At 38.8% G+C, this 25,003-nt stretch overlaps 1 protein-coding gene across 2 annotated transcripts in view; it reads left to right on the forward strand.

The window, feature by feature from the left end:
• Positions 1-1,532: 1,532 nt before the first annotated feature.
• Positions 1,533-25,003, forward strand: part of CXADR (CXADR cell adhesion molecule) — a 38,255-nt gene continuing 14,784 nt past the window's right edge. For both annotated transcript variants that reach the window (XM_085318920.1, XM_085318919.1), the window contains exons 1-6: positions 1,533-1,650; positions 20,495-20,664; positions 21,321-21,525; positions 21,888-22,043; positions 24,119-24,241; positions 24,545-24,683. In XM_085318920.1, coding sequence (XP_085175046.1) covers positions 1,608-1,650; positions 20,495-20,664; positions 21,321-21,525; positions 21,888-22,043; positions 24,119-24,241; positions 24,545-24,683 — 836 coding nt within the window. In that variant the 5' untranslated portion in view covers positions 1,533-1,607. The remainder of the gene's footprint in view (positions 1,651-20,494; positions 20,665-21,320; positions 21,526-21,887; positions 22,044-24,118; positions 24,242-24,544; positions 24,684-25,003) is intronic.

Below are 25,003 nucleotides of genomic sequence, written 5' to 3' on the forward strand. Positions count from 1 at the left end.
GCTAGGTATTTGGGAAAATACCCTTACAAATAGTTGCCCCTTTGATCCGGTGCTTTCAACAAGGACAGAAAGGGCTCTACTTTTAAGCTGCCATCTGATCCATACTCATAATCATAAGAAAAAAAAAGCATTTGAACTTTATACATTATAAACTCCAAAGAAAAATAAGTAACTMATACAATTCCTGCCAAAATTCGAAAGTGTGGAGTACAAAATCTGTACTAAATAGMTTTTGCATTTGTGTATTTGTTTTGGGGAATGATTTCTTAACACAGAGCTGTGGACATCRTAAATTACCTCCTACCTATATAAATTGTCCCTTTTTCTACAAGAATAAATCGTAGTGATAGAAACATGTTTGTCAGTTACCAGCTTTGCTATTGCACTATAATCACTATATAATAAGCATAACAACAAATGCTTAGAGCACAACAGATTTGAGAATATACCTTATAAAGAGTGCTGTATCTTGTGATAAACGTAACTGATGGTTTTGCTGTACATGGAGTACAAGCCATGCTTTTCCGCAATTAGCTAGGACTGCCATGCAAATGGCAAAACTGCCATTTTGGGTGCCATGCAGCTGCATCTTATTATAGAAGGAATTCAGATTATAATACCCTTTTATAAACCCCTTTATCTTCCTTTTGTCCTGCTTTCTAGTTTTAATTCAGATCATTCACAGTCAAAATACGTATGCTTGGTATATGGAAAGCACAACATACTACAATAGCGTTGCCATGGGGACTGCTTAAGATAGGGGTTTTGTGCTCCCTGTAAGAGCAACAGCCYAAAATCATCAATAGTATAAAGAAGCTGTGAGTTTCTTCCAGAACTGTGACTATGACTGCAGCTTGTCCACGCTAGTGGTTTTTTTTTTAATATCCCAGATTTCACTTCTGCTAATAGACACAGTTTAACCTCTCACCCTTATTTTAGGGTATTTTGGCTAATGCAGTTTCTACTCCTGAGCGGCAAAAAAATGCTAAAGCCAGYATTGCTTGCCAGGCTCAAGTGCACCAGTTGCTGTGCTATCCAAACCCATTCAAAACAGGTGCAGCTGTGCTAAGGCCAAGACAAGAAAACCCTCTCCGTGCCAGTGCTCCAGAGGCTTTATATCCCGGGTCAGAAATRCCCTGGACCAGAGCAAGCCCCCGCACGGAGCGGACATTTCGGCGAGGGCACGGCGTAGCGGCGGCCTTGGCTGAGGCGCCACCTCGCCCGTGACCCCCGCACGGCCGGTGGCCGAGGTGCACGCCCACGCACGGCATTTCCCACGGCCCCAACGGGCAGGACGACGGCCCTGGCGCGGGGGCGAGCCGGGACGGAGAGACGAGAGGCCGCCACCGCGGCCAACAAGCAGGCGCCTCCGCGGCTTCGCGGGGCAGGCGAGGGCGCTGCCGGCGGGGCCAGGGGGTGAAGGAGGCCGGCGGGGCGCGGCGGCCCTCGGGGGGCGCTGCCCTCGGGGGCCCCGCGGCGGCCGGAAGTGACGGTGACTCACCTGCTGGGCGGTGCGCGCGGGGCGGGGCGGTGCGGGGCGGGGCAGGGCGACGCGCCCGCCGTGGCGAGGGGGAGCCGTTGGTGCCGTTGGAGCCGCTGCCCGCGCCATGGAGCCCCCGCTGCTGGCCCTCGTGCTGCTCTGCTGCGCAGGTGGGGCGCGCCGGGGGCGAAGCCCGGAGCCCGCGGCKGGGGAGGGAGGAGCAGGGGGCTCTCGGCGCGCAGGTGGAGGGAAGCGGGGGGAGGTGGCGGCACTGCTGGGCTGGGAGYGAGGGCGGCGGGGGCAGGGCGGCTCCCTGCCCCGCTTCGGCCCCGCTGCTGCCCGCGGAGAGCGCCGGCGGCGCCTGCCCCGCTCGCCCCACGCGGAGCCTCGCTCGCTCGCCCGGCCGCCGCCGCTGCCCGCGGTGGGCGTGGGAGGGCTGGACGGCGGCTCCGTTCCTGCCAGCCCCTCTGCCGGGAGCCGCTGGCAGCGCGCGAGGTGCGGGCGAGCAGCCGGGTCCGGTGGGGCGACGCCTTGCCGCGGCCCGGACAAAGCTGCGGTGCGGGGCGCCGGCGCGGACCTGGGCTTTGTTCGCGCCGCTGCTTCGTTTTGTCGCCTTGCTCTGCCCCGCGTGCGCCTCCGCTCGTCCTTTCCCTCCTGGGCAGCCCTGGGTGGCGGCCGAGGGCGATTTGTCCTGCGGTGGGCTGCGTGCTTCTTTCTGGCATGCTTTTTTTTTTGGTGGGGGGGGGGGGGGGAAGGGGCCGGAGTGTCTCTGCTCGCGCGTTTGGGCAGCGGCTGCTTTCCGTAAAGGGCTTTTCCGTGGCGCTCGCAGCAGGAGGCGCGTCGGTCGCGCCGTGCAAGGCTGGGGGTGGCTGCGCTCAGGTCTTCGCCGAGCTCTCCGCAGGCGGCTGCGTGCCGCTGCGGCGTTTTMGTTACTCGTTCTCTCTTCTGGGTTCAGTAAGTTTCACGAATGAAAGTCGGAGTAAAAAAAAAGAATAAATAAACCTAGATTTTTTTTTTCTTCAATATGCGTATGTTTAACATCTATTCAATAATTGAATTTAACTGCAAAGTTGGTCCTGCTTTGAGAGGGTCGTTTGGACCGAATGGCTTTCAGAGAGTCCTTGCAACTACTCTCTTCTGGATTCGGTGGGTATGACTGAAATCTATGGAGGAAAAAGAGAATTTGAGGGAAGGGCTGAATTTAAATTTRAGAAAGCGAGTGAATCAAGTGTATGTATGCTAGCTTGCTTTACTTCCTGAGAGAAAACAAAGGAACAGATAATGTCAAACTAAAAAAAACAAAAATGCCTGGCATGTTAAAATCAAAAAGCAAGCTTATTTTTTCATCTGAAAATTCTAGTGTTGCCAGGTTCTCATAATGAACCCAATTGGAGTGCCATATTAATATTCCTTAAAAACAACTTAAAAAAAAAAAAAAGAAACATTGTTCCTAGCTAAAGCTAGTTCAAAATTGTATGAAACTACGGCAAAAAAACCTCCGCAGGTGTTTTGTCATCTCTTGTAAAGTGCATATCAGCAGTGTCAGGAGGACACTTTTATTTCCTGTTGGAATGTTAGTGACACTGTTGTTGTAACTGCTGTTTTGGGAAATTAGTCATAGGATCAAAATTCTCCATGATAGAATGACGAACTCTAATGGCATGCTTGAAAAGATCAGCAATAGTTCTATATTTAAACTTTTCCTCTAAGCAGAGTTTAAAAACAAGGTATATACTGTGTTAAAGCTGTAGTTAATACTATTTAGAGACTAGACCAATGATTAAGATTTATATTGAAACACTTGTAACTAATGCTGCAAACAGAACTTGTTTTTAGCAGAATATGTACTGAGGATATGTGCTGTGAGTGACTGGATCACTGCAAAGGTAACAATGATGCAATGTATAAAGCTAGGAATAATTAAAGTATGATGCAATCTATAACCAGAAGTAAATTTTACAGTTGACCTTTACTGAAATACACACAAGTGTCTTTAAACCTGACTTTGAAGTTGGATAACTTCCCCAAGAAAGTAACTTACGAGTTTTCTTGTGTTTTGATTAGAAATGTCTTTTTGCAGTTACTTCACGGTCCTGTGAAGGAAATACTTTAATAGTTTCCTATATCATAGGAGCTGATGTATATTTATAGTTTTTTTTTTTTTTTGTCTTTTTTTCCTTCATCAGACTAAGTTATTAGTATTTCTGGGTCTGTTTTTCAGGTAGGCATTGCTTTCTTCACTGAGGGAAGATTTCAGTAACTAGCATTTTCCTTAGACTTTAGCGAAAGCTAATCTGCCCTCTGTGCAGTTGTGTGAAAGACACTGACAGTGGAGGATTGTCTAATTGCTGAAGTCCTTGCTTGAGTTTATGGTAGTGGAGTGGTTTGTCATGGTACCATAGGGTTTGCAGTGTGTGTGTGCAATTTTCACTGTTTCATTCTCCTCAGCCTACCTTTTCTTATTTCTTGATCATTAGAAGTAGAGGATGCAAAATGATTGATTTCTCTCAATTTTAAGACAAGGAGGCTTGTTGTGGCTATATAAAATATACTCTAGTTGCCTGCTGAGGGTGTGTCTTTATCTGTTGAGACAGGGAAGTGTTTGGATTTATGCTGTCGCTAAACTKTTCTCAGAGATTTAGTCACTGCTAAGGTGAATTTCACAGCAACAAATAACGAAATTGATAACTTCCTTTTTCTTGCAGGAAGAAAAGAAGTTTGTTCTTGAGCATTTAAGAGGTATGAGGGTAGAACAGTCCTATTCCCCTGTAGTAATGTAATTAGTTACGAATTAATTCCAGTGACAGCCTGTGGTGTATTACGTTGAYGTGCAGTTGATAAATAACTTGTGTCAGTTTCTGTTTGCACTAGGGTTTCCGAAAAGTGACCACAGAGTAGGTTGGTGTGGTGGAGTCTTCTGCTCTCTTGCTGACTTAGAATAGTACAGAGTTGCACCTGGATGGCTRTTTCTTAAAGTGATTATACTAATTTTTCTCTATCTAAAAACGCTCTCCAAAGCTATGATGAGTGAGAATTTGTTGGCCATTTGAAGGACCAATACTGGTTGTCTGTATTGTAGGCAAATATGATGAGTCATTTTAAGTAGGTGGGGGATTCCCAAAGTGTGCAAATTCCACACTTTGGAATTTGTCAGTAACWGCTATGCAGTATCCATTTAAATTAAATGGAATAAGGTAGTAGAAATGATGTAYCTCTTCAGATATTGAGGTATTTCACTCAAGACATTTTATTTTTAAAAAAAAAACTATTTTCTAAAGAGAAATATAGAATTCTAGTTTGGAGTGGAAAGCTCAGTGGCAGATTGTTTTGGTAGGTCTTATGAATGTACAGGTTATTGTATGTTTGATTCATCCTGAGCTTTCTAGAATGTTTGGTTGTCTTGAACTAAAATATTGTTACACAGTGTCAGTGGCACTAAGCATGAGTTTGCTATGATTTTTAAAGTGATCATGCATATGTGCTGTTGAATGTCTCCTGACTATACAGTACTGAAGAAAACATTTCGTTGTAGCAAATTCAAGTTTATGTGCACCTTTAGAAGACTGAGGAAAAAATACAGATGCATAATTTGTGATGCTGACTTACAAGTTAGTGACCAATGTCTGAATTTYTTAAAATATGCAATGACAGAGCACAAATTTTCAGTTGCTATGAAATGTTAGGATACTCAGGTCTTTGTATAGGTGGAAAAAAATTGATCACATCAGTGGCGATCAGCATAGCTTTTGGAAAGCTTGTCATACAAACTGGTAATGCTATGCACGTACATTCTAAATTAAAGATTAGAGTTGAAATATAGTCTTAAGGTAAATAACATAACTGGTTGGCAGGAATTTCCTTAGTCAATAGTTACAGTAATCTCAATAGTTATAGTCATCTCATATTGCTGTTCTTGTGCTTTTCACAATAGTAGTAGTAGGTACCTTTGTATTATATAGATATTCTACAATGTGTGAGGCTTTATTAATATAAAATCAAATGATTGAAATGGTGTTTGGATAGCTTTTGAGGAAAAGCATGCGGTTATTTGCAGTAGCATTAAACGGTGTTCATAAAACTTGAAACTTGCTTTTTTTTTTTTTTAGCGATGTGTATGCAGGAGCAGAATCTAATGCAGATGTCATAAGGGAGCACTTGATGGTATTACATTTTTTCAAATTTTCATAAAAAAAGAATGTAAGCTTGCTAATGAGTTTTTTTTTTCGTTTGCTCATTTTCAATAACGGGTTCTTACAAAACAGCCTCGGAGAAATTGGACTACCGTGTGAGTTAAATAATCRTTCTTATTCTGGTCTGGCAATTTCTAACCCTGGTATGCCCGTTGAGGAGTAGTTGAAACAATTGGCAGGGTTCCTCTGTTTGAGTTAGTTGTAGGAGAAAGTCTCAGGTTCTTACGTGTCTGTTCACGTTAAGAGATCTGGTCTTCAGGACTCCTTTCCCAAGTTTCATAAATCCTAATATTTTTGTGAAGAGTGTAAAACTTTACCCAGAGATGGCTTAAATTGCTGGATTAAACTAGTTGCCCCTATAACATCAGTCTAGAGACTGAGTTACAGTCATTTTACCCTAACTAATCTTCTATTCATCAGAAAATCTTTTATGCACTTAGAATACTACTGTGAAGATTATTCTACCTGGTCAGTTTGAGTGGTCTGCTCTCACTGTCTCCCCTTGCTGGCTTCCACTGCTGTGTTGCATCAACCTTACACTGCCTGTTTCACTTTCAGTGCCTATCACAGACTCTCCCAAAGCTGATTCTGCTTATTTTGGAGATGAAATTACCATTCCCAAGTGGTTGTTTTAGCTTCCATCACTGTTTTTAAAAATGTATTTTTGTGTGAGTGCATGCATTGTCTTCATGCTTCAAGAAATTCCYGTAAACATCTTCAAATCTGCCTCACAATCAGTGTTTTAAAACTCATTTGCCGCGGTGTCCACAGGGGTTTGTATGTATCAGAGCTCCTTTTGGGGGCTGTTTTTTCATTGTAAATTCTAATTAATTCAGTTGTCAATTGTTGCTTGCCCGAGTTTGTAAGCTTTTAATGGCCAGGAATCCAGGATTTTTTTTTCCCTTGTTACAACTTCTGGTTCACTTCATGGAGCTTTTAGATGCTTTCTGAAGCAAATATTAAGTAAGGAGAGCTTTTAACAGTTATGTGGCTCAGTGGCTTGTAACARTGGCATAACCTAATTCATTGCATCAATGTTTTAGTCACTCCTTGTTATACTGCAGTTAGTTTATACYGATTTTTTCTTTTTGTTTCATTTTATGGAATTCCGCTTTCTCACTAGTTTGCGTGTGTCAGAGAATGGTTATAAGAAAAGCCACTTCAGCCTGTTGCCATGGGAGTGAAGTGTCAGTGAAGTTGTAATTCTAGGAAACCTATTTCAGTGGCAGCTTGAACACATGTAGGCCCTGCATCCTTGCTGGTCATTTTTTTTTTACTGTGCAGCTGCCTTATTTGTGGGAGTGGACAGTGAGTGGGTCTGAGCTGAGATTGCTTAAAACTTTTCTGTTAATTTTTAAATTAGTTTCCATARTCTGRTAGAAGAGTTGTGCAAACAACTTATCCTGGCACAGGCCATGAATGAGCAACAGGAAGATTGTGAAGGAAGGTYAAGGAGAAAGCTAGTTCTGTTTGATCAGTGTTTCCAATGTGAGAGAAATATCCTTACAGCCTTGGCGGGGGGAGGGGGGAAGCTGAGTTGAGGAGTCTAATTGCCTGATTTAGTGATGCAGCCAGTTGAATGGTTAGATGTTACCTCAAGGACTGTTTTTTTGKTTGGTTGGTTGCCTTTTGTTTTGTTTGCATCCAGTGTTGTGTTATAGCTGGCATTGGTCTGACTCCATGGTAAGGCAGTTTAGGGAGATTCAAAGTTAGAGAAGTACCATTCTTTTTTGTAAAGTTGTTTTTCTACCAACTCAGAGATGAAGAGTCTCAGGTCTAATGTAAGAGAGTTAGTGGGATCATCAAACAGTTATGAGCAGAATGTWTAACTGTTGATTGTTGTTGTTTTTTTCCTATGTCACTAGCTTGTTAGATCATCTATTAGAAAACTGCATTATGAGTAGGGAAGATATGGAGGTTTAGGGGCTGCRGGCTGGAGCCAGTCCTGAGGGCACCCCTCCCCCCAAGTGACATAGTTGTTCTTTAGCCGCTTTTCAACAAGCGTCTAAGGTGCTTAATGGTTAGAAGTTCTTCAGTTCCACTYGTTGCCACGTTTTTTTATAATGGGGCATGTATTAGATGTTTGCAAGTTTCTTCTTAACCTTATAGGTTAGGTGTAACTTGCACTTAGAATGTTGGAATAAAGATTAATTAACAAGAAATACCTTGTATACATTGGAGGAAGGATGAGGATTTTCTTTTTTTAATTCACTACTATTAAGTTGTGCAGATCGAGATTATATAGATAGTTAAAACATTACTTMCCTATCCTGTGGGGTTTTTTATTTATTTGTTTTCTTCAAGCTGCAAGAAACCTCTTGTCTCAGTTGCATTAAGGCACGAGAATAGTGTGTGTATATTTATTTTTAAAGTCTCTCAAATGACTAGTTAMCTCTGGCTCTTCAGGGTGGTTATTGCAATTTGAGCTTATTCCTTTCTAAGTATTTCTTGACATCATAAAAAACAGAAGCAAGCAAGCAAGCACTTTTTTTTTTTGTAGAACAAACTCACTCTCAAAAYGTACACTACTGAATAAGATCGTTTTCAGTATTGCTGCAAAATTTGCACATACTAGGAAGATATTGTTCAGTCGCTCAGAAGAGCCAAAACCGTTTTACTCAAGTGAAAATTATACGGTTGCTCAGTTAAGTGCTTGATTGTAATTTARCTCCCTAATGCATTGACTGACAGATATGCCTAACATGTCCAGGGTGAAAAAAAGGCTTCTTCGTTCAGTTTCCTTGTAAATACCATCAAACTAGTGTGTATGTGGGGGGGATGGGAATGAATCATGTGACTTCATTTGTTTAGTGACTGTATAAGCCTTCAAGTATCAGGTTGTAATTTAAAAATGTGACTTGCAGGACTGAGAGCACAAACCAGCTCCTGCAGTTGATGTGGATTCATTAGAGGAGAGGCAGGCTTTTCGTGAATATGTAAATAGTGTTGGGATTTGGGCTGCTGTTTGTTGGTGTACTTGGCTGAGAAAAGTATTTTTTTTTTTTTTTTTAATGCTAATACTGTTTCTAGGTAGTTCCTTAATGGCTATTAAGTGCAGTCTGAAGGTACAGTTTCATGTTACACCAGATGCGTTCACATTACATTGGTAACGTGACTAGGTGTAATTTCATGTGTTCGTATATGCTGTTCTCAATGCCAGTGATGGTTTCGGGTTCCTTGTTCCCTTCCTTGTGTTGGAGCTAGTGTTGTGCAACTACTGAACAAATTTGTTCAGCTGATAACTTGACATGGATTTTTTCCTATTGGATGGGTTAATTCAAATCACTTTGGCTATGCAGTGGGGGGCAGGGCAGCGCTGCTTACTCTGAGAGCTGGCAGCAGCTTGGCTGGTGTAGGTGTGACACGAGGTTGATCTCTGTGGGTGGGATTCCTCAGCAGAGCAAGCAAAGCTTTATCAAGGCTCCTGCAGTGTGACAGCTTTTCTGTGTCTAGCTGTGTGCTCCTACCACTTACCTTGTGCTTGGCTGACTATCTGGTTCAGAGARCTCTATCTGGAAACAAAACAAACCCTCCCATGCTGTGTTAATTTTTAGTGGGGTTAACGCTTTGCCCTGCCTTTTTGACTTTTTGCACAGCGCTGTACTGGCATAAGGGAGGGAACAGAATCAAAACTGAGGATGAGAAGGCAGGAACTCAGCAGCTCCAAATTAGCTTGGCTATCTCTCCCTTAATACTGCAGGCTGAGCTAGGTTGTTTGGTCACACTCAAATGATCCAGTACACTAAAACTCAATAGTGATCTGTAGATGTTGGGCTAGACAATATATCTGTGCTTAACCGTAATTACAAGTTTTTGTTATAATACCCACTCACCTTTTTTGTTGATTTTCCGCAAAATAAGTCGTTCCTTTACTTCACTAATGAGGTAGAAGTGCTCCCTCTCTCAACTTGATAAGCATGCTTCCATTGAGTAAGGTCATCAGCTGCTGTAGTTGCTAGGATACTTGTCTAGTGACTTTGGGTTCAGCAGCAAAGAATGTGCTGAACAAGTTGGGAGCTCAGGGATAGTTGTAAAAAGAAAGGAGTGTTGGATGGAAGGCAAAAGGGAATGTCAAGGGAATAAGTGAAATTTGTCTAAATTAAAGTGAAAGGTCAGCATGGCTTTACCCCACAATTCTTAGGTTTTTTTTTTCCTTACTTGCATAGCTAATCTTACTGAGTTCAGTTGAAATGAAACCCATGCTATATATTTGAAGGATTATCTTAATTATGCAATCTGTCTTATTTCAACTGAGGCTGCAGCATGCAACTTACCATAAATTTAAACAAGTTACTCATCTGATCCTGTCTGAGAAGTTTTCTATTACAAGTAACTGGGGGAGCATACTTTTGCAGAAGTCTACTTAGCCCATCCATTTCCTGTGGTTTGTTAGTGACTTCATTTTTTTTCCCCCTTCCCTTTCAGGGCTTGTCAAAGAGTAATTCGTGGATTCAGTTTATAAACCATGGGTGAACTCTGGTACAAGTTCAATAACTTAATTGTTATTGTTGAATTGGTGTATTTTATCAAATTTCTCAGATGAGGTTTCAACTACTTCAACTATAGTAAACTTCARTGCTTCAACTGTAGCTTCCGTTCAGAACACTTTAAGACAGTGGTTATGGTGTTCTGAAGTAGACTGATTCCTCCTGAGCTGCTCTATAGAAGTTGTGAGCTTAGTGAGTGGAAGAACAATTTTTGCAGCTGATCAGGTCTAGTGTCTGTGTTGCTCAGAGCCCTATTTCTGTGGAAAAACTCAAACTTGTAGAGATCAGATAGGAATAAAAGACTTACTGTTTAATAGTAGAGTCCTATTTAATTATGGAGRGGGAAAAAAAGCCTGGAATAGATGGGGAGAAAGTAAGTCTATTATTTAGCCGAGTCTTCATGCATGATAGAAGAACAAACCCTGGGTACTTTGAGAGTTATGTACAACAGGGAACCTTTGCCCAGTAAATGTGCCTCAGAAGGTGTGCCTCAGTCCTGAATGACAGTAGCTGTCACTGCTGTCTCATCCTGAAATCACGACTGTCAATATTTGTCTCGTGTTGTTTAAGCACACCTTTTTGGATTGGGCCCTTTGGGGGTTTAAGTGGAGGGATACGTTGTTCCGAACACTTCTAATCCTATTGACACTAATAAACATTTTTGACACTTCCTACTAAGATGAAGGCTTCACAAATATAAGGCAAGAATTCCAGATGTGTAATGAACCTCCTAAGTAAAAATTAAATGCCTGAATTCATTCTCAAGCTCATTCTTGAATTTAGGTGCAAAATGCTTTTTCAGGGTTGACAGTGGTGRAATAACCCTGCTTGTCTTTTAAAATGCACTTCTTGTTCAAAACAATCTATATATAGTACTAGAAACACGTTAAAGGTTTACATTTGTTTTGAGTACCAAGTTGCTTCTCTGGATAACTCCAAATMTTTAGTTCCTTGCTTTTGTAATTGATTACAATTAGTATATAGATGCAGCAGATCTTTTAAATGTTTTGAAGTGTTTTCCTTACCAGAAACTGCTTGATTTGATATTTATATTGTAGCATTGTATGATAACCACAATTCAAGAGTGTCCATTACGGGAAAAGGGCAGTCTATGAACTGTTTTCTATGACAGTCTATGAAACTGTTTGACACTACTGAAACTAGCAAGACTTTGTTAGAAAAAGCTTTGCRGCTTGCCTTTTCCAGAGCTGTCGTCATTAAAATCTAAATTACTTGCATAATTCTAGAATTACTGCATATTAAAAACAAATCTGTTCTTTGGATTTATATCCTAAATAAGGACAGATGCAGTAATTTTAAGCCATTTCTTCCTTCTGTGTTGTATTTACTGCTATATCATTATTGAACTTCTGGCAGTTTGCTGYGTGTTGCTTACCTATTCCTCTCACTCATCTCATGCTGATTCCTCTTGCATAAGGTGAAGTTGCTGTGTTGATTAGATGGTCTTCACTGCTAAATGTCTGATAAAAGTTCATAGGATGTGTATTGCCCTAATATAATTTTCAGAGTGTCTTGAAACACTTCATGAGAATTCCTAGATACCATGGAGGTAAACTACAATTTTAGAGAGTTTCATGTCAAAAAATGAAAAAAAAGAAAAAAAAAATCATCAAATCTGTTGATGGATTTGTGTCCTAAAGGGAAGACAGCTAGTATTTTCTATGTCCTTCCATTAAACTTTCTTTTTTTTCTTCTTTCTTGTTGTTGTTCCCATAATGTTCATTATGTTACAGACTCCTCGGAGATCCTTATCTTGTCTTCTATGGAAGAAYGGTAAGGTGAGAAAATAAATATCTATAGACTTGACTGACAAACTTCAGTCAACCTGTATTCCCTCTCCCCTTGTTGTTCAGCCCAAACTTCTGAAGTCTGGCCTGCTTCTGCAGAAACTAATGTAGGATTAACCCTGCTGTAATCTCTCAGACCTCCCCAAGACCAGAGGTATTATGTTTTCGGGATTTTGCAGTGCGATGTTGACTGCCAGAAGTCTTTTATTTATTTATTTATTTATTTATTTATTTTCCCCAAGTGTCTGAAGGCTCTGGCTTCAGTGGGGACATGCTGGAAATTCTGAGGATCTAAGTCTTGAAATTAGGCTTTGTGGCCTTTGAAGGTCCCAGTGGTAGAACAAGGATTCAGTTTATGGTGCAGTCAGTTATGATATGCTGTGGCAAAGCACTGCAAGCTGTGTTGATGTGACTCTGACCAGACATAATAAATAACTAAAATAAGTAATAGCTTTTTTTTTTTTTAAAAAAAGCACTTTTCCTTTTTTTTAAGGTAACTTTTAATCCAATTTTTCCATTAGCGGCACCCTGCTGCAAAGAATTTTATCAGCATAATTTGAGTATACTGAATTCTTGTGTTATGAGGAAAGAAGGAAAGTTTGATACAGATGGTGACTTCTTCTAGGGACTTAAACCATGAAAGAGATTAACAACGTGTTTGTTCTAGACTTTACCAGGAGACACAGAGAAGTGTGCCCTGTGCCCCTCCAACCCCCGCAAGGGACTCCTCAGGGTAACTGCTAACTGACAAGGATGTTAATTTAAGTTCACTCCCTGGGTCCCACASTGTCTTACTTCAGAGACGTAATTTTGAAATAAGACATAAATCTTCTATCTGAGTGGATTTGGGAAAGGAGGAGTTGGAAATTTTGCCTTACAGTGCCATTACAGTTAGCTGAAAAAAGTAAGTGCTTACAAAAATCACCTCTTGTCTGTAGTTAATAATTAATGGTTCTCTTGATGTGAAAAGTGCTATTCTGTAGTCAAACCTGCTATTTTGCAACTACAAAGAGGGTTGCAGAAAAGTTTATCCTGYGAAGGGGGTTTTGAACTGCTTTTGTTAAGTTATGAAGAATGGCAATCCATTATTTGTAAGTATCTAGAGAGGATTTTATACCACTTAAAACTGATTTAAATACTCCAGTTAAAAGACTTGTCCGGGGTGATTTTGTAGCAAATCAGTACAACTTGTTCCTCCTGAGATGATATTTAGAGGTAAAGTGATGATGCTGGGGAGTTGGCTTTTGAGGTAGAAGTCTGTCAAGCAAAAAAGACTTGATTGGAGTTGTGCAAACATCTAGAAGCGATATTTGAGAGAAGAGTCCCAGCTAAAGGGTCTCTTACAAGTGATTTTTGTGCTTGAAAAGCACGAATATGCATCTCTTCATTTCTGTTTAATTCTTAAGGCCTCATTATGTGAAGAATACCCTTTATGCCCTGAAGCCCTTTTATATGGGCAGCTATTAGCAAACAATACAGGTTTTGGCAAACAATACAGGTTTTGGAGAACATATTAATGAAGCTGAAATATTATGCAAATATTGATTACCAAGCTGAAATGTTATGGAAATACTGATTGCCAATAGATCAAAAATGGTATTAAGTACAGCAACAAAATCCTTGAACTTGACTTCTATTCCCTGTAAATACAGTCCACATTTCTTTGCAATTATGCTCCCTGATGCTTGCCATTTCARACACTGATTTGAATCTGGAGCCAGTCTTGGCTTCACAGTATGTTTCTGCTGCCATATGTTCTGCTCTTCCAGCTGATTGTTTACCTGTGTTATTACAATAGTAAATGGGAGGGATTATGTTTATAGGATTTTTAACACTTCTGTAACCTAGATCTAATGGGCAGCCATATTTCTGTCAACTTTAATGCATGGACTTAAATTTATGTGAGCCAGTAATCCAGAATTTCAGCACATTCTGAACTCTTTATGCTTTTCATTAAAAAAATATCCTAGATGCAAAAATAAGTGATCTAGTCAGTTACCTTTCTGTTAATTATTAGTATATATCCCAATTCTGATTGTACATGTATTGGAATTGAGAATCCATTGCTCCATTTTTTTTGTTGTTGTTTTCTGTATTGAAGATTCTTTTAAATGATACTAGAAAATAGTTTCCATCAAATAATATTAAACACTTTATTAGTATTTTTAAAATAATCTAGTAAAATAATGTAGTTTGCTAGGCTGTATTTTGCTAGTAATGTAGTTTGCTAGTATCATTTAAGTGATACTTGAAGGTGTTTCCAAATATTTGGAAAAGACTATAGTTTCCCAAAAATGATRCACTATTTTGTGCTTCTTTAGAAATAACATGAAAAACTAGTTCAGTCATGCACAGCTTGCAGTGTTATTTGGTGTTAATTTTCCTGAGGAAGAGTAATTAATTCCACATTGAAAACCTCAAATATATATTTTGGATTCTGAGCASTTATATTGACCTCTTAGCTTCTGGTAAWARKTWTWWKMMSKKMWWAWAMYTKTTATTCTGCACCAAGGAAGAGGACTTGTCTATTGTTATCCAGTCACAAAGGTTTATTCTTCTGTTTACCTCAACCAACTATAGCATGTTTTCTCCTTGTAAAAGTATTACAAGAACAGTATCCATCTATTTGGACCAATTTCACTTCTATTTTGATAGTTTCTTTTAGTTATTCTGAGAGCCTGTTGCATGCTTTTCAGTCTGTTTTGAACCTGACAATGGTTAGTTTACTGTCATTAAAAATAATAAATTTTACTGTTGAATACCTTTGAAACATTGGGGTAACAGTTTTAGGAACTTGTGTCTTTCTGGTGTGTTAAAACAAATCTGAAAAGGTCTGAAATCATATCCATAAAACCCTACTGACTAAAACAAACACAYATCTTCATGCAGCTTGATGAAATGTCTGCCTGTCACATGCCAGTGCCTAAGATGCCACAGCTGATCCACTCATATTTTGAGGAACATTTTAGGATAGGGAACAGAAATTGAGTCTTTCCGATTTAAGTAGAAATTGGAGGAAATGAGGCTTGGTAGAGCTTGAAGAATGGCACATGATCACAGTGTGCATCAGCTTCATCTAATCTTTAATAGCATTATAAAATCACTTATAATGAAAGGGACCTCAGTCATCCAATTCCCCTCTCTAAGCAGAGTCCAACAYTGGGTACCTCAGTCTTATCTGTGCCAGCCATCAGTAAATCACCCACCCTATCCAGCAGTGGGTTCACATCTTCCTTTTCTATTCTTCTCCTGTTGTTGTACTTGTAGAAACTTTTAGTGGGCTCCGGCTTTTCTAATACCATCCCTGCATGCCTGGGCAATGTTGTCTTCCCTTTGTAAACTGTTCAWAGTTCGACCTCCTGCATACGTCCTTTTCGTATTGGAATTCAGCAGTGCTTTTTCTGTTTCGTCAGGCTCRGTTGCTGATACATCTGCTCATTTTCCTGAGTATTGGAAGGCACTTGGAAGCAGATGTTCTAAAAGACTTGTCAGCTCTCTTGAGCTYCTTTGCTTTTCAGAATTGTGTCCCACAGGATCCTACCTACTGAAAAAGCCAATCTGTTCTTCTGAAGTCCAGGGTCTGTACTGTGCATTCTTTCCTCACCCTTTTCAGGATTTTGAACTCTGTTTCTTGGTCAGAGCAGTTAAGGCTGCCATTGATAATCACATCCTTAGCAAGTTCTTCATTCTTTGTGAGTAGCAATTCCAGGATAATGTAAAATGGATTTGGCCTATTTAACATCAGTTGTTATGTTCCAGAAACCTCTTGAATTTTGTCTTGCTGTGTTGTGCTTCCAGTAGATGGCAGGGAGGTTAAAGTCTTCAATAAGAACCAGGCTGTGTGATCTGGAGACTTTCTGGGATTGCTGAAGCAGATACTTGCTTTTTCACCCTGATCAAGTGGTTTATAACAAACTCCTAACCTAATGTCGCCCTTACTGGCCTCTGCTTTGATCCTGATCYACAGGCTCTCAGCCACCTGTTCTTCATCCCATAGAAGATAATCTTAYGTTCAGACTGCTCCTTCACATTAAGGGCAATTTCCTCCTGTTCTTCCCTTTCTATCTGTCTTAGAAAATCTGTATGCATCCATCACAAAACTCCAGTCATATGAGCTATCCTACCATGTTCAGTTTTGCCAGTGTTATAATTCTGTATACAGATGAGTGAGGTGGATCCCCTTTCAATCCATTTTACTTTTCCCAGGATCTTTTTTGCCTCCTACCAACATGTCCTATGTCTTTTCCATTCTTCAGTTGAATCTCTATTATTTTACTTAACTGCTAGCTGCACTTAAATACACCATCCCCTGGTATACCTAATTTAAAGCTCCTGTCACCAAATTGGCAAGCCTATTGGCAAAGATATCCATACCCCACTTTGTCAAGTAGATTTCATCTCTCACTTATCAGTCCTCATCTCATAGAGGATACTCATGGCCATGGGCAGCACCAGTACTGTAGCCAAATTAGCTTACAAGATATGCCTATCTAAGTGTTTTCCCTTTCATATGTAGGACTGAGGAGAACATCCTTTAGGGTCCCACGACTGACCTTCTTTGTCTCCAGAGCTTTATCGTTGCTCTTACTTTGCTCCAGGTCTCTTGTGGCAATAGYATTGATGTCTGAGTGTGAATGAGCAACAAGGGGTAATAGTCCAAGGGCTTGAAGAAGCCTTGGCAGTCTCTCCAGCATTCTGAATCTGACCAAACCTCCTTTGGTAGCATATGTCAGCAGATATATATCTCTACCCCCTGCAGAAGAGGATCTCCAACCACTGTTGCCTGCCACTCCTTGGTGCTCATGCTTGGTTCAGGTGTCTCTGACACCTACCTTAGTTGAGATGCTTGCTGCTTCTGCCTATCATTCTAATAGTATTTTTAAAGTGTTGACACTTTGGCTTACCTTCCCTTTAGAAAAAAGAGCAGGAGAAGGAGAGAGAGACAAAGCAGAAAAACGGCTCTATGTGCATATATTCTTTGTGTAAGAAAGAATGTGAAATGCATTATAATAAGAATCAGCTATTGGGAGACATTCAGTCAGGAGGGAGTAGAGACTTATGAAAAATCTGAGAGTTTTGTGAAGGGCCAGCCTGAACCTTCCCTCTCTCTTGTCAGGTAATGTGCTATAAGCTTGGCATGTGGAAATGATAGTTGAAGCTTATGAACCTCAGAATAATTCTCATTTTGCATTGATGTGTTTTATATGCAGTTCAGTGTGCACAAACATGCAAGTCATGTTTCAGGAGTTTCAAGCTTTGTAACTGAATCTTCTGCATAAGCCTATTATGTTGACTTTGGTACTTGGGTTCTACTTTTCTTTGGTATATAGCTGTTGGTCACTGTGTTTCTCTAATCTGAAGAGTATGAAACAATGAGCATTGTAAACTTCAATTTGAACCKCTTCTTATACACAGATTTTAAAGCACTTTAAGCAGACTGCCCTGTGATTGGCAAAGTTATAGTAGCCTGGTTTCGTAGGACTGTCTCTCTGAAATATAATGCGTTGAGCTTTTATAACAGATTTTTTTCTTTCCTAGTGTTCTTGCTCCCTTTCTCGCTCTTCTGCCATGTGGACAGAAAACCAGTATGTATAAAGTCTACTTTGAAATTGCACTTAATTACCAGGCAAGTCAATAAATCTAAGAGGCAAGAGACATTCAGAGTCTAAGCTGTGACAGAACAAACAAATAACTTAAGGGCCTGTTGGTTTTCCTGGACAGTTATTTCTCTCTTTATTTTTGGTTGAAATTGTGTAAGRGACTGAAAAGTAATCGCAGAAGAGGAAGAGAAATAGCAATATTGTGCGTTAATCTTCTGAAACATAATCTAGAGAGAGAAGAAAATTCATGTGCTGATTTTTGACTTTCTGAACAAATTGATTTTGAATTGACAAACGCTAGACTGATTATATGAACTCCAAGAATTTTTTTCTTTTAGTAATACAAAAGTGTTTTAACACCTCTAACCCTAAGTATGAATTTTGCTACCAACTGCCTATGGTGAAGAAACAGATATGAGTGTATTTCCACCTAAACTATCAGAAATTTTCACAAATTCTCAGCAGATCCCCTCAACAGGAAGTGGAAAGTATGTGTATTCTATAGTCATCTGTTCTAGAACTTCAAAAGCCAAAGTGACTGTTGTTAGAGATGCCGTCACAGAGCAGAAATACTGTTTTAGTCACTGCACTGATTAATCCTTGCTTCAGAATTAAGGATTTTAATTGCCCACGTTACAGATTTGAAGCTTATATGAAAGCAATGTTTTAACTTATTTCATCAACAATTTCTAAGCTTCATTTGAYGTCATTTCACTTTCTTAATCTAGGAAAATCAAAATATAGTAATATAAYTTAGTGATGAACTTAAACATTCTGTTACTGTACTAATGAAGCTATGGAAGAGAGAAACAAGAGTATGTTGTCCCTGATAAACAGGTGAGGAATTAAAAGTTCTTTGCTACTGTGCTTTCTGGAAACATGAAAGTACTAGAAGCTGTACTCTGAATCCAYCAATTTCTAAAGTTGATGGCTAGGAATAATAATTCATGTGTGCAAAACAGACCAGTTCTAAGGATTGCACTATAATATATTTCTGTTTTCATTTGAYGTTTTAAGAAGTATAGAATGGCTGATTTACACTTAGAAATCTGAAGGAATCCTTCCTGAAGGGAATGGCAGCCACAGCAGGTCACCCAGTATTGAGATAGTTAGGAGACAGCAATAATTCAATATAGTAGTAGAGAAATTAGTTGCTGAGCTATTTTGGTGATGATCAAAACAGATTGATACACATCTATGTTGGAATTACATTTGAAAAGATGTACATGGGTTGGTAAGAAATGTTGTACATAAATCTCTTTTCTGCCTCAGATTGAGGGTGTTTTTGTTTTTTTTCCCTGAAAGGAAAAGTAAGGCTTTGCAAAATAATACCATGAATGGTAGGAAGTGAAATAATTCCATCTAATTAGTAACTTTGTGTATTTTCAGTAACGACAAAGTAACTATAAAGCTTTTTCTTGGAGGCTTCTGTCTGGAATTTAGTATATGACACACAGTCTTTTCAAATGACTTTTTTTATAATACCTTTTAAAAGATCCTTTTTCTTCCAACATCAGGGGAAAAAAATCTCAAATACTTAGTGCAGAGCAAGATTTAAAGCAAAATGAATGATTGCACTCCAAACTACTGCAGAAGTGCACTAGAGCTAGGGTAAAGTATAAGCTCAACAGTAACTAGAACTAGTGCAGATGTGCAAGTTAGAAGTGCAAGTGTGCCATTTGTAGTAAATTTTTAATTGTATTACATCTGAGACTGCTTCTATAGCCACCTCAAAAAGATGTATCGTATTCTTATTGGCTGCTCTTCTTGTGACCTTGCATCTACTGTGGCTATAGTAATGCCTGTGTAACTATAATGGGCAGCAGCCTACACATGTAAAATGACTGGAAGAGCTCCACCTATCATCCAGCAAGGTGGAAAAAAAACAGTGGCTGTACAAATACCAAACTTACTTCCATTAGGAAACATATACTAAGCAGAAAAATCTTTTGCTTTCCATTTATTGATCATGCTGTATGGATCTACACACCTGATGAGGAAACCCTGTGTGCCTTGTAAAATACAGGAAAATCTTGCTTCAGGCCTTTTAAGCAAGTCTGTAAATTCCGTTAGGTTATTACATGGTTTCTTTCTATAAACTCAAATTGAGCAAAATCGGTTGTTAGGAAGCATGTTTTCCTTTGAGTAAACTGTTCAAATAAGAATGATAGCCATTTTTTGAGGAGGAGGTCAAGCATAAAKGGCTGGCAAATCTTAAAAACTTACTAGGATTTTTGGAAAAGACTCATCTGTCCGTTCCTTGTAGATAAAACAGTCCATATACTTCAAGATGGACCAACTTAACTGGATGTAACCCTAGACTTCACAGTAGTTCTGTCAACTCTGGCTGACCTTATGAATGTTTCATACCCTCATTTTACCAAAGAGGAAGTAGTGATAAGTTGCTGCTGTATATGAATGTTTGTATATACTTACATATATGTATGTAGAAACACACATGTCTGTGTGTACTTTCTATAGGAGTTGAACTGCATAAAAATGTATGTTATGGTTTGAAAGAAGTAACTGCMTGTTGGGTGTGACTTCAAATTAGCAGTAGCTGACTTTGTATTGCATTAGGAACATAATACTGTACAGGATTTTTTTTTTTTTTAGTGGTGATAAAATAGTCTGGTGAATGATATGATTTCTTCACAGAAAATATATGTAATGGATTTGAAAAAGGAACTGTATAAACTTGGATTTTAAGTGGGCATCTGAACTTCAAAAAAGTTGAGTTTTTTTACTGTGCATATAAAAGTCAAGCGCTTCTAACTGAGGCTTTGGCTGTTCGGATAACCTATGCGATTACTGTCTCACGGAGGCTGGGTTTAGATACTCCTTTCTGCAAAGAACCTACTGATATGTAGTAGAACACTGTTGTGAAAACTGCTTGTGAAGTGCTTTAAAACATCAAAAATTTTTGTAGGTCTAACAGGAAGCTTAAGTATAACTTCAGCTGACCAGTCAATGTTTGAAAAAGCTCAAGGAGAGAAGGTTACGCTGCCATGTACTTTTGTACTCTCAGAAGAGGATGAAGGCCCACTAGATATCGAGTGGGTCTTGATACCAGCAGATAATCAAAAGAAGGAACAAATAGTAAGTAGAGACTTTTTTGAAGATGGTTTTGGCTGTTACAATAGCTCAATGTGTGAACTTTGCTACTGACCCTTTGTTTTGTTTTGTTTTTTACTTTTTCAAGATGGGATATTTGTGATCTTAAATTACTTTGAAGCATGAGTCATGTGAGTGGAAACTTTGGAGTAGCAGAGATTATGAAATGTCAAGAAGTCTGTCACTATAAACTTGTTGAATGCCAAAATTAAAAATGTTTCAGTTACAGAAAACAAACTGTGCTGCGGTACCTACATTATATTCCTGACTGAAAGCTGATTCATGAGAATTTTATTTTAAACATAACTCTTTTCATATTTCTTTCTTTGGAAGCCTGATTAATAAGACAAGCTGACCTCTTCAGTAGGTTTTATAGAAGGAACACTAGAGGAATTTTGAATAGTTTTCTTTGAGCTAGAAGTTGGTGCTAATATACTGCTACTGTTTGGTACGTGCTTAGTCAGAATTCATATTAGTGTATTGTTTGTGGTGATGTTTTATAGCATGAGATATTTGGTTATGTCATACTACTGAGATTATTTAAAATAGTAGAAACTGTCAAGAATGTGAAGAAACAGAATTGTTATTTCAAATATTTACATGCCAAATAGACTTTTAAAATCTTATTTCTATTTTTGTAGATAATTATGTATGCTGTAGACAGGATTTACAATCATTATTATGCTGCTATGACTGGACGGATGCAGTTTACAAATCCCGATCCCAGATCTGGTGATGGTTCGTTGGATATCCTGAATTTAAAATCAGCAGACACAGGCACATACCAGTGTAAAGTGAAGAAGGCTCCTGGAGTTCAAAGCCAAAAAATACAATTGACTGTACTTGGTAAGTAAACAGTGTTCTTGAATTTTTCAATGATGTTTCTATGCATTCCGCCATCCTGGATGTCATATATGCAAAGAAAACTTCTGTAGGACAGAATCATAGATTATAAATACGTGGTGTTACCTCCATTTTTGAGACGTTCCTTGGGGAGGAAAATCTCTCTTTTTTTTTAAAGGGGAGAATGAAAGGAATAATAATGAGGATTTTTTTGTTTTAAGACTTACATTTCAAAAAAACTCTTTCCATGCAAAGAAAGTTAGGTGCACAAATTTGACTTCAGCTTTAATTAAACATATTTACCAATTAGAACAGTAAGTATTTTGATTGTGACTGTTACTAATGAATAACATTTTCTTTGTTAGTAAAGCCAGCAAGGACTAAATGCTCTATTGAAGGATCACAGGAGATCGGAAATGACATTATTTTAAAATGCACATCGCAAGAAGGATCCCCTCTTTTATCTTATGACTGGAGAAGAACAGCTGGCACACAAGAACTTCCTGCCACTTCTATGCTGAGTATTGTCAAACTTTGTTATTTAGTACTCTGAAATACTTAAGAAAGATTACATTCATATTTTTGGCTCATTGTGACTTGTGAGTAACTCCTGCTTAGTTTTAGCATGGAATGTTCAAGATGGATGTCACTCCTGTCCTGTCTTTTCACTAGATAATATAACTGATGTCTGAGACAAACTTTTTTCTTCAGAATAAAAATTTACTGCAACTAATGTATAGAGCTTTAAGTTCAGAGAGATTCTTACCATTAGGCTCCAGAATCATGCTCATTCCTGCATGACTATTGCAGCTTTTCTTGCTTGTTGATCTTTAGCTGCTTTTCTGCCCAGTTGAACAGTGGAAAAGAGTCAGAATGGACTCTAGGCCAGTGGTTAGAGATACCTTCATGAACAGGATATTGAAAGCTTGAATTTTTGCTAACTAAACGAGAGAGTGATCTTAAGTCTTCACCTCCTGGGCAAGTGACTGAACTTATGTAAGATGGGTTCATCTCTTTGCAACAAAAGTTTTCACAAGTAAAAGGGGAGAGGAGGCTTATCCTGTTTTTGAATAAGCTAACATCCAGGAAATGGTTCTGTTATAAATTCTGAATGATAGATTCCAAATTAATATGGTGGATTTATTGGACTCCCTTGTGAAAACTTCAGAAGCTTAATTTGTGAGTTTTGGTTTTGTAAAAGTTTCTGGTGTAGTATTTCTCAGTACCCATTCTTTTGGATCTTCTTTGTAGTTACGAAAACCTTAACCCTTGAGACATGGGTTAGCCTTGCATATTTGAGCAGTTAAAAAAATCTCCTTATAAGTAGACACACTTAAGTTATGCACAGCATATAGGACTGAATGTATAGTATGGTTTCATGTCTCTAAGAGTAACCGAAGTGGATATCTATAGGAAGGAGAATAAGAATTTGTGTGGTACTGGTCTCCTCATCTGCCTCAGGAAATTCCAACAGTTATGGAAGAATAGATTTTTTTTTAATTTGTTTTTTTTTGACAAAAAAATCACAGAAGTGAGAGATGGGATTATTTTGTCTTTTGGACTTCCTGTTCTCCTTTGAACTTTTATAAACTATCAGTATCTGTAATATCCCATTACATAGATCTCTGAAGTTTAGCTACGTGTTTGAAGAACCTCATACTGTTTTTYGTTTTGAACTTGCCTCTTGGTAGTGCCATTTGATACCCCATTTCTTGTTTTGATGGTGAAGAGTTGATCCCTGATTTCCTTCTCTATGCCACTCAAGATCTTAGRCTTGCTGTTTTCCCTTTCTTCTCCGTATTCCAAATTTGTCTTATGGTAAATAAAAATCAATTGACCATATTAGTGCTGAACAAGAGTGAATGAAGAGGTAACATCTGATGTGTAACCTGACATAGCCTTTTGTGTTTTGGATARTCTCTATATTCTTGGGTGTTCAACTGAAACATTGAATAAGTACTCCTTGTCTAACTGAAGGAGGGATAGTATCTTACAGCTTTGACCTTTTAAGTGCTGATGGCAAGACTCTTAGCTATATAACCCTGTGAGCATTTGAAGAGCATTCGAAGTTCACCTAGTAAAACCTTACACAGGAATCTACCAATGACTTTGGAAGCCCTAGTAAAATATTTTTCCTGTTGCTGATCCGCATCTAGACTGCCAGTATAGCTAGACTTAATTGGTCACTCAGTGTGTGGTGTTTTGGCTGGATCTGTTTGTAATTTGGACATGTTTCCTCATCTGAGGTGACTGTRTAGGATCACTTCAAATACAGTGGATAGAAATGGTACTTCTAGGATGCAAGTAATATTTTGTATTTTAGAGCTCTGTTAGAGTGAGAGAATCTGCCCTTTTAAGTACCTGTTTCTTTTCAATGATGAAGCAAATTGTTTTGTAAACTTAACCTTGTCAGGTGCTATGGAACAAACTTCTAATAATGTAAAAGGCTTTTACAAAAAAGGGATATTTTTCATCACAATAGACCTCTGTTTTTGTTTGGATATTATTTTTAATAAGGCTTTTTAATTAAGAATTTGTCTTAAACATGAAATTAATCTTTGGTAAATGATAAACCTTTGTCTTTCATTATTTGTAGATAAGAATACAGGGGAACTTCTTTTGAAAAATGCCTCTCAGGACTATTCTGGTACATACAGTTGTGTTGCCTCAAACAGAGTTGGCACGGATGAATGTTTTGTTGACCTGAATGTCACCCCTCGTAAGTGTTTGCTGTATAATAGTCACATAATTTTTTTTTTTTTGTATTTTAAAGAGCTAAATGTTGTTTCTCTGACCTCCTGAAAGGAAAACTCTATTGTGCCACTGACAGTTGCTATTTTGTCTAGTCTCCCCAAATGCTGGAGGTGGGGGTGGGTTTGAAGCATTCCCTCTATGATTCAGTGATACTCTTAGCCTGGACATGGGGAAACATGCTCTTTTTAAAGTTGACTTAAGAAAAAAGAGTTATGTAGTTGTGTAAATCTGACCTTTAACAATCAATATTGTAATTTTTCTATTCTAGCTATCAATACAGCTGGATTAATTGCTGGAGCTATTGTAGGAACGCTGCTGGGGCTCTTTTTACTGGCTTTTCTTGTCTTCTGTTGCTGTAAGAAACACAGAGAGAAGAAATATGAGAAAGAAGTACATCATGATATTAGGTAATGACATAGCTCTAACTTCTGAGCAGTATTATTTGAAAACTATCTTTTAAAGCATCTTAAAGTGTGTAAGATGATTAAGAATTCTGTTTTAACTTGGAAAGCCTTAACATAATAGCTGATCTGAGAACCTTTTTGTTTTGGATATTGTATAGATAGTCATGTGTATCTAGTAACAATTTTGAAGGTGATGAATTTTTGAATATTTCTAAACTTAATGAGTGAGATTTTTTTTTTCTGGCTACTCTATCAGAATAAGGAGAAACAAACTGAAAGTTGTTTTGTAAGTACTCAAATACTAATATTGACTGAAATATTGT

Source organism: Rhea americana, unplaced genomic scaffold, assembly GCF_003343005.1.
Source record: "Rhea americana isolate MKP2758 unplaced genomic scaffold, rheAme1 scaffold_56, whole genome shotgun sequence".
Taxonomy (NCBI): domain Eukaryota; kingdom Metazoa; phylum Chordata; class Aves; order Rheiformes; family Rheidae; genus Rhea; species Rhea americana.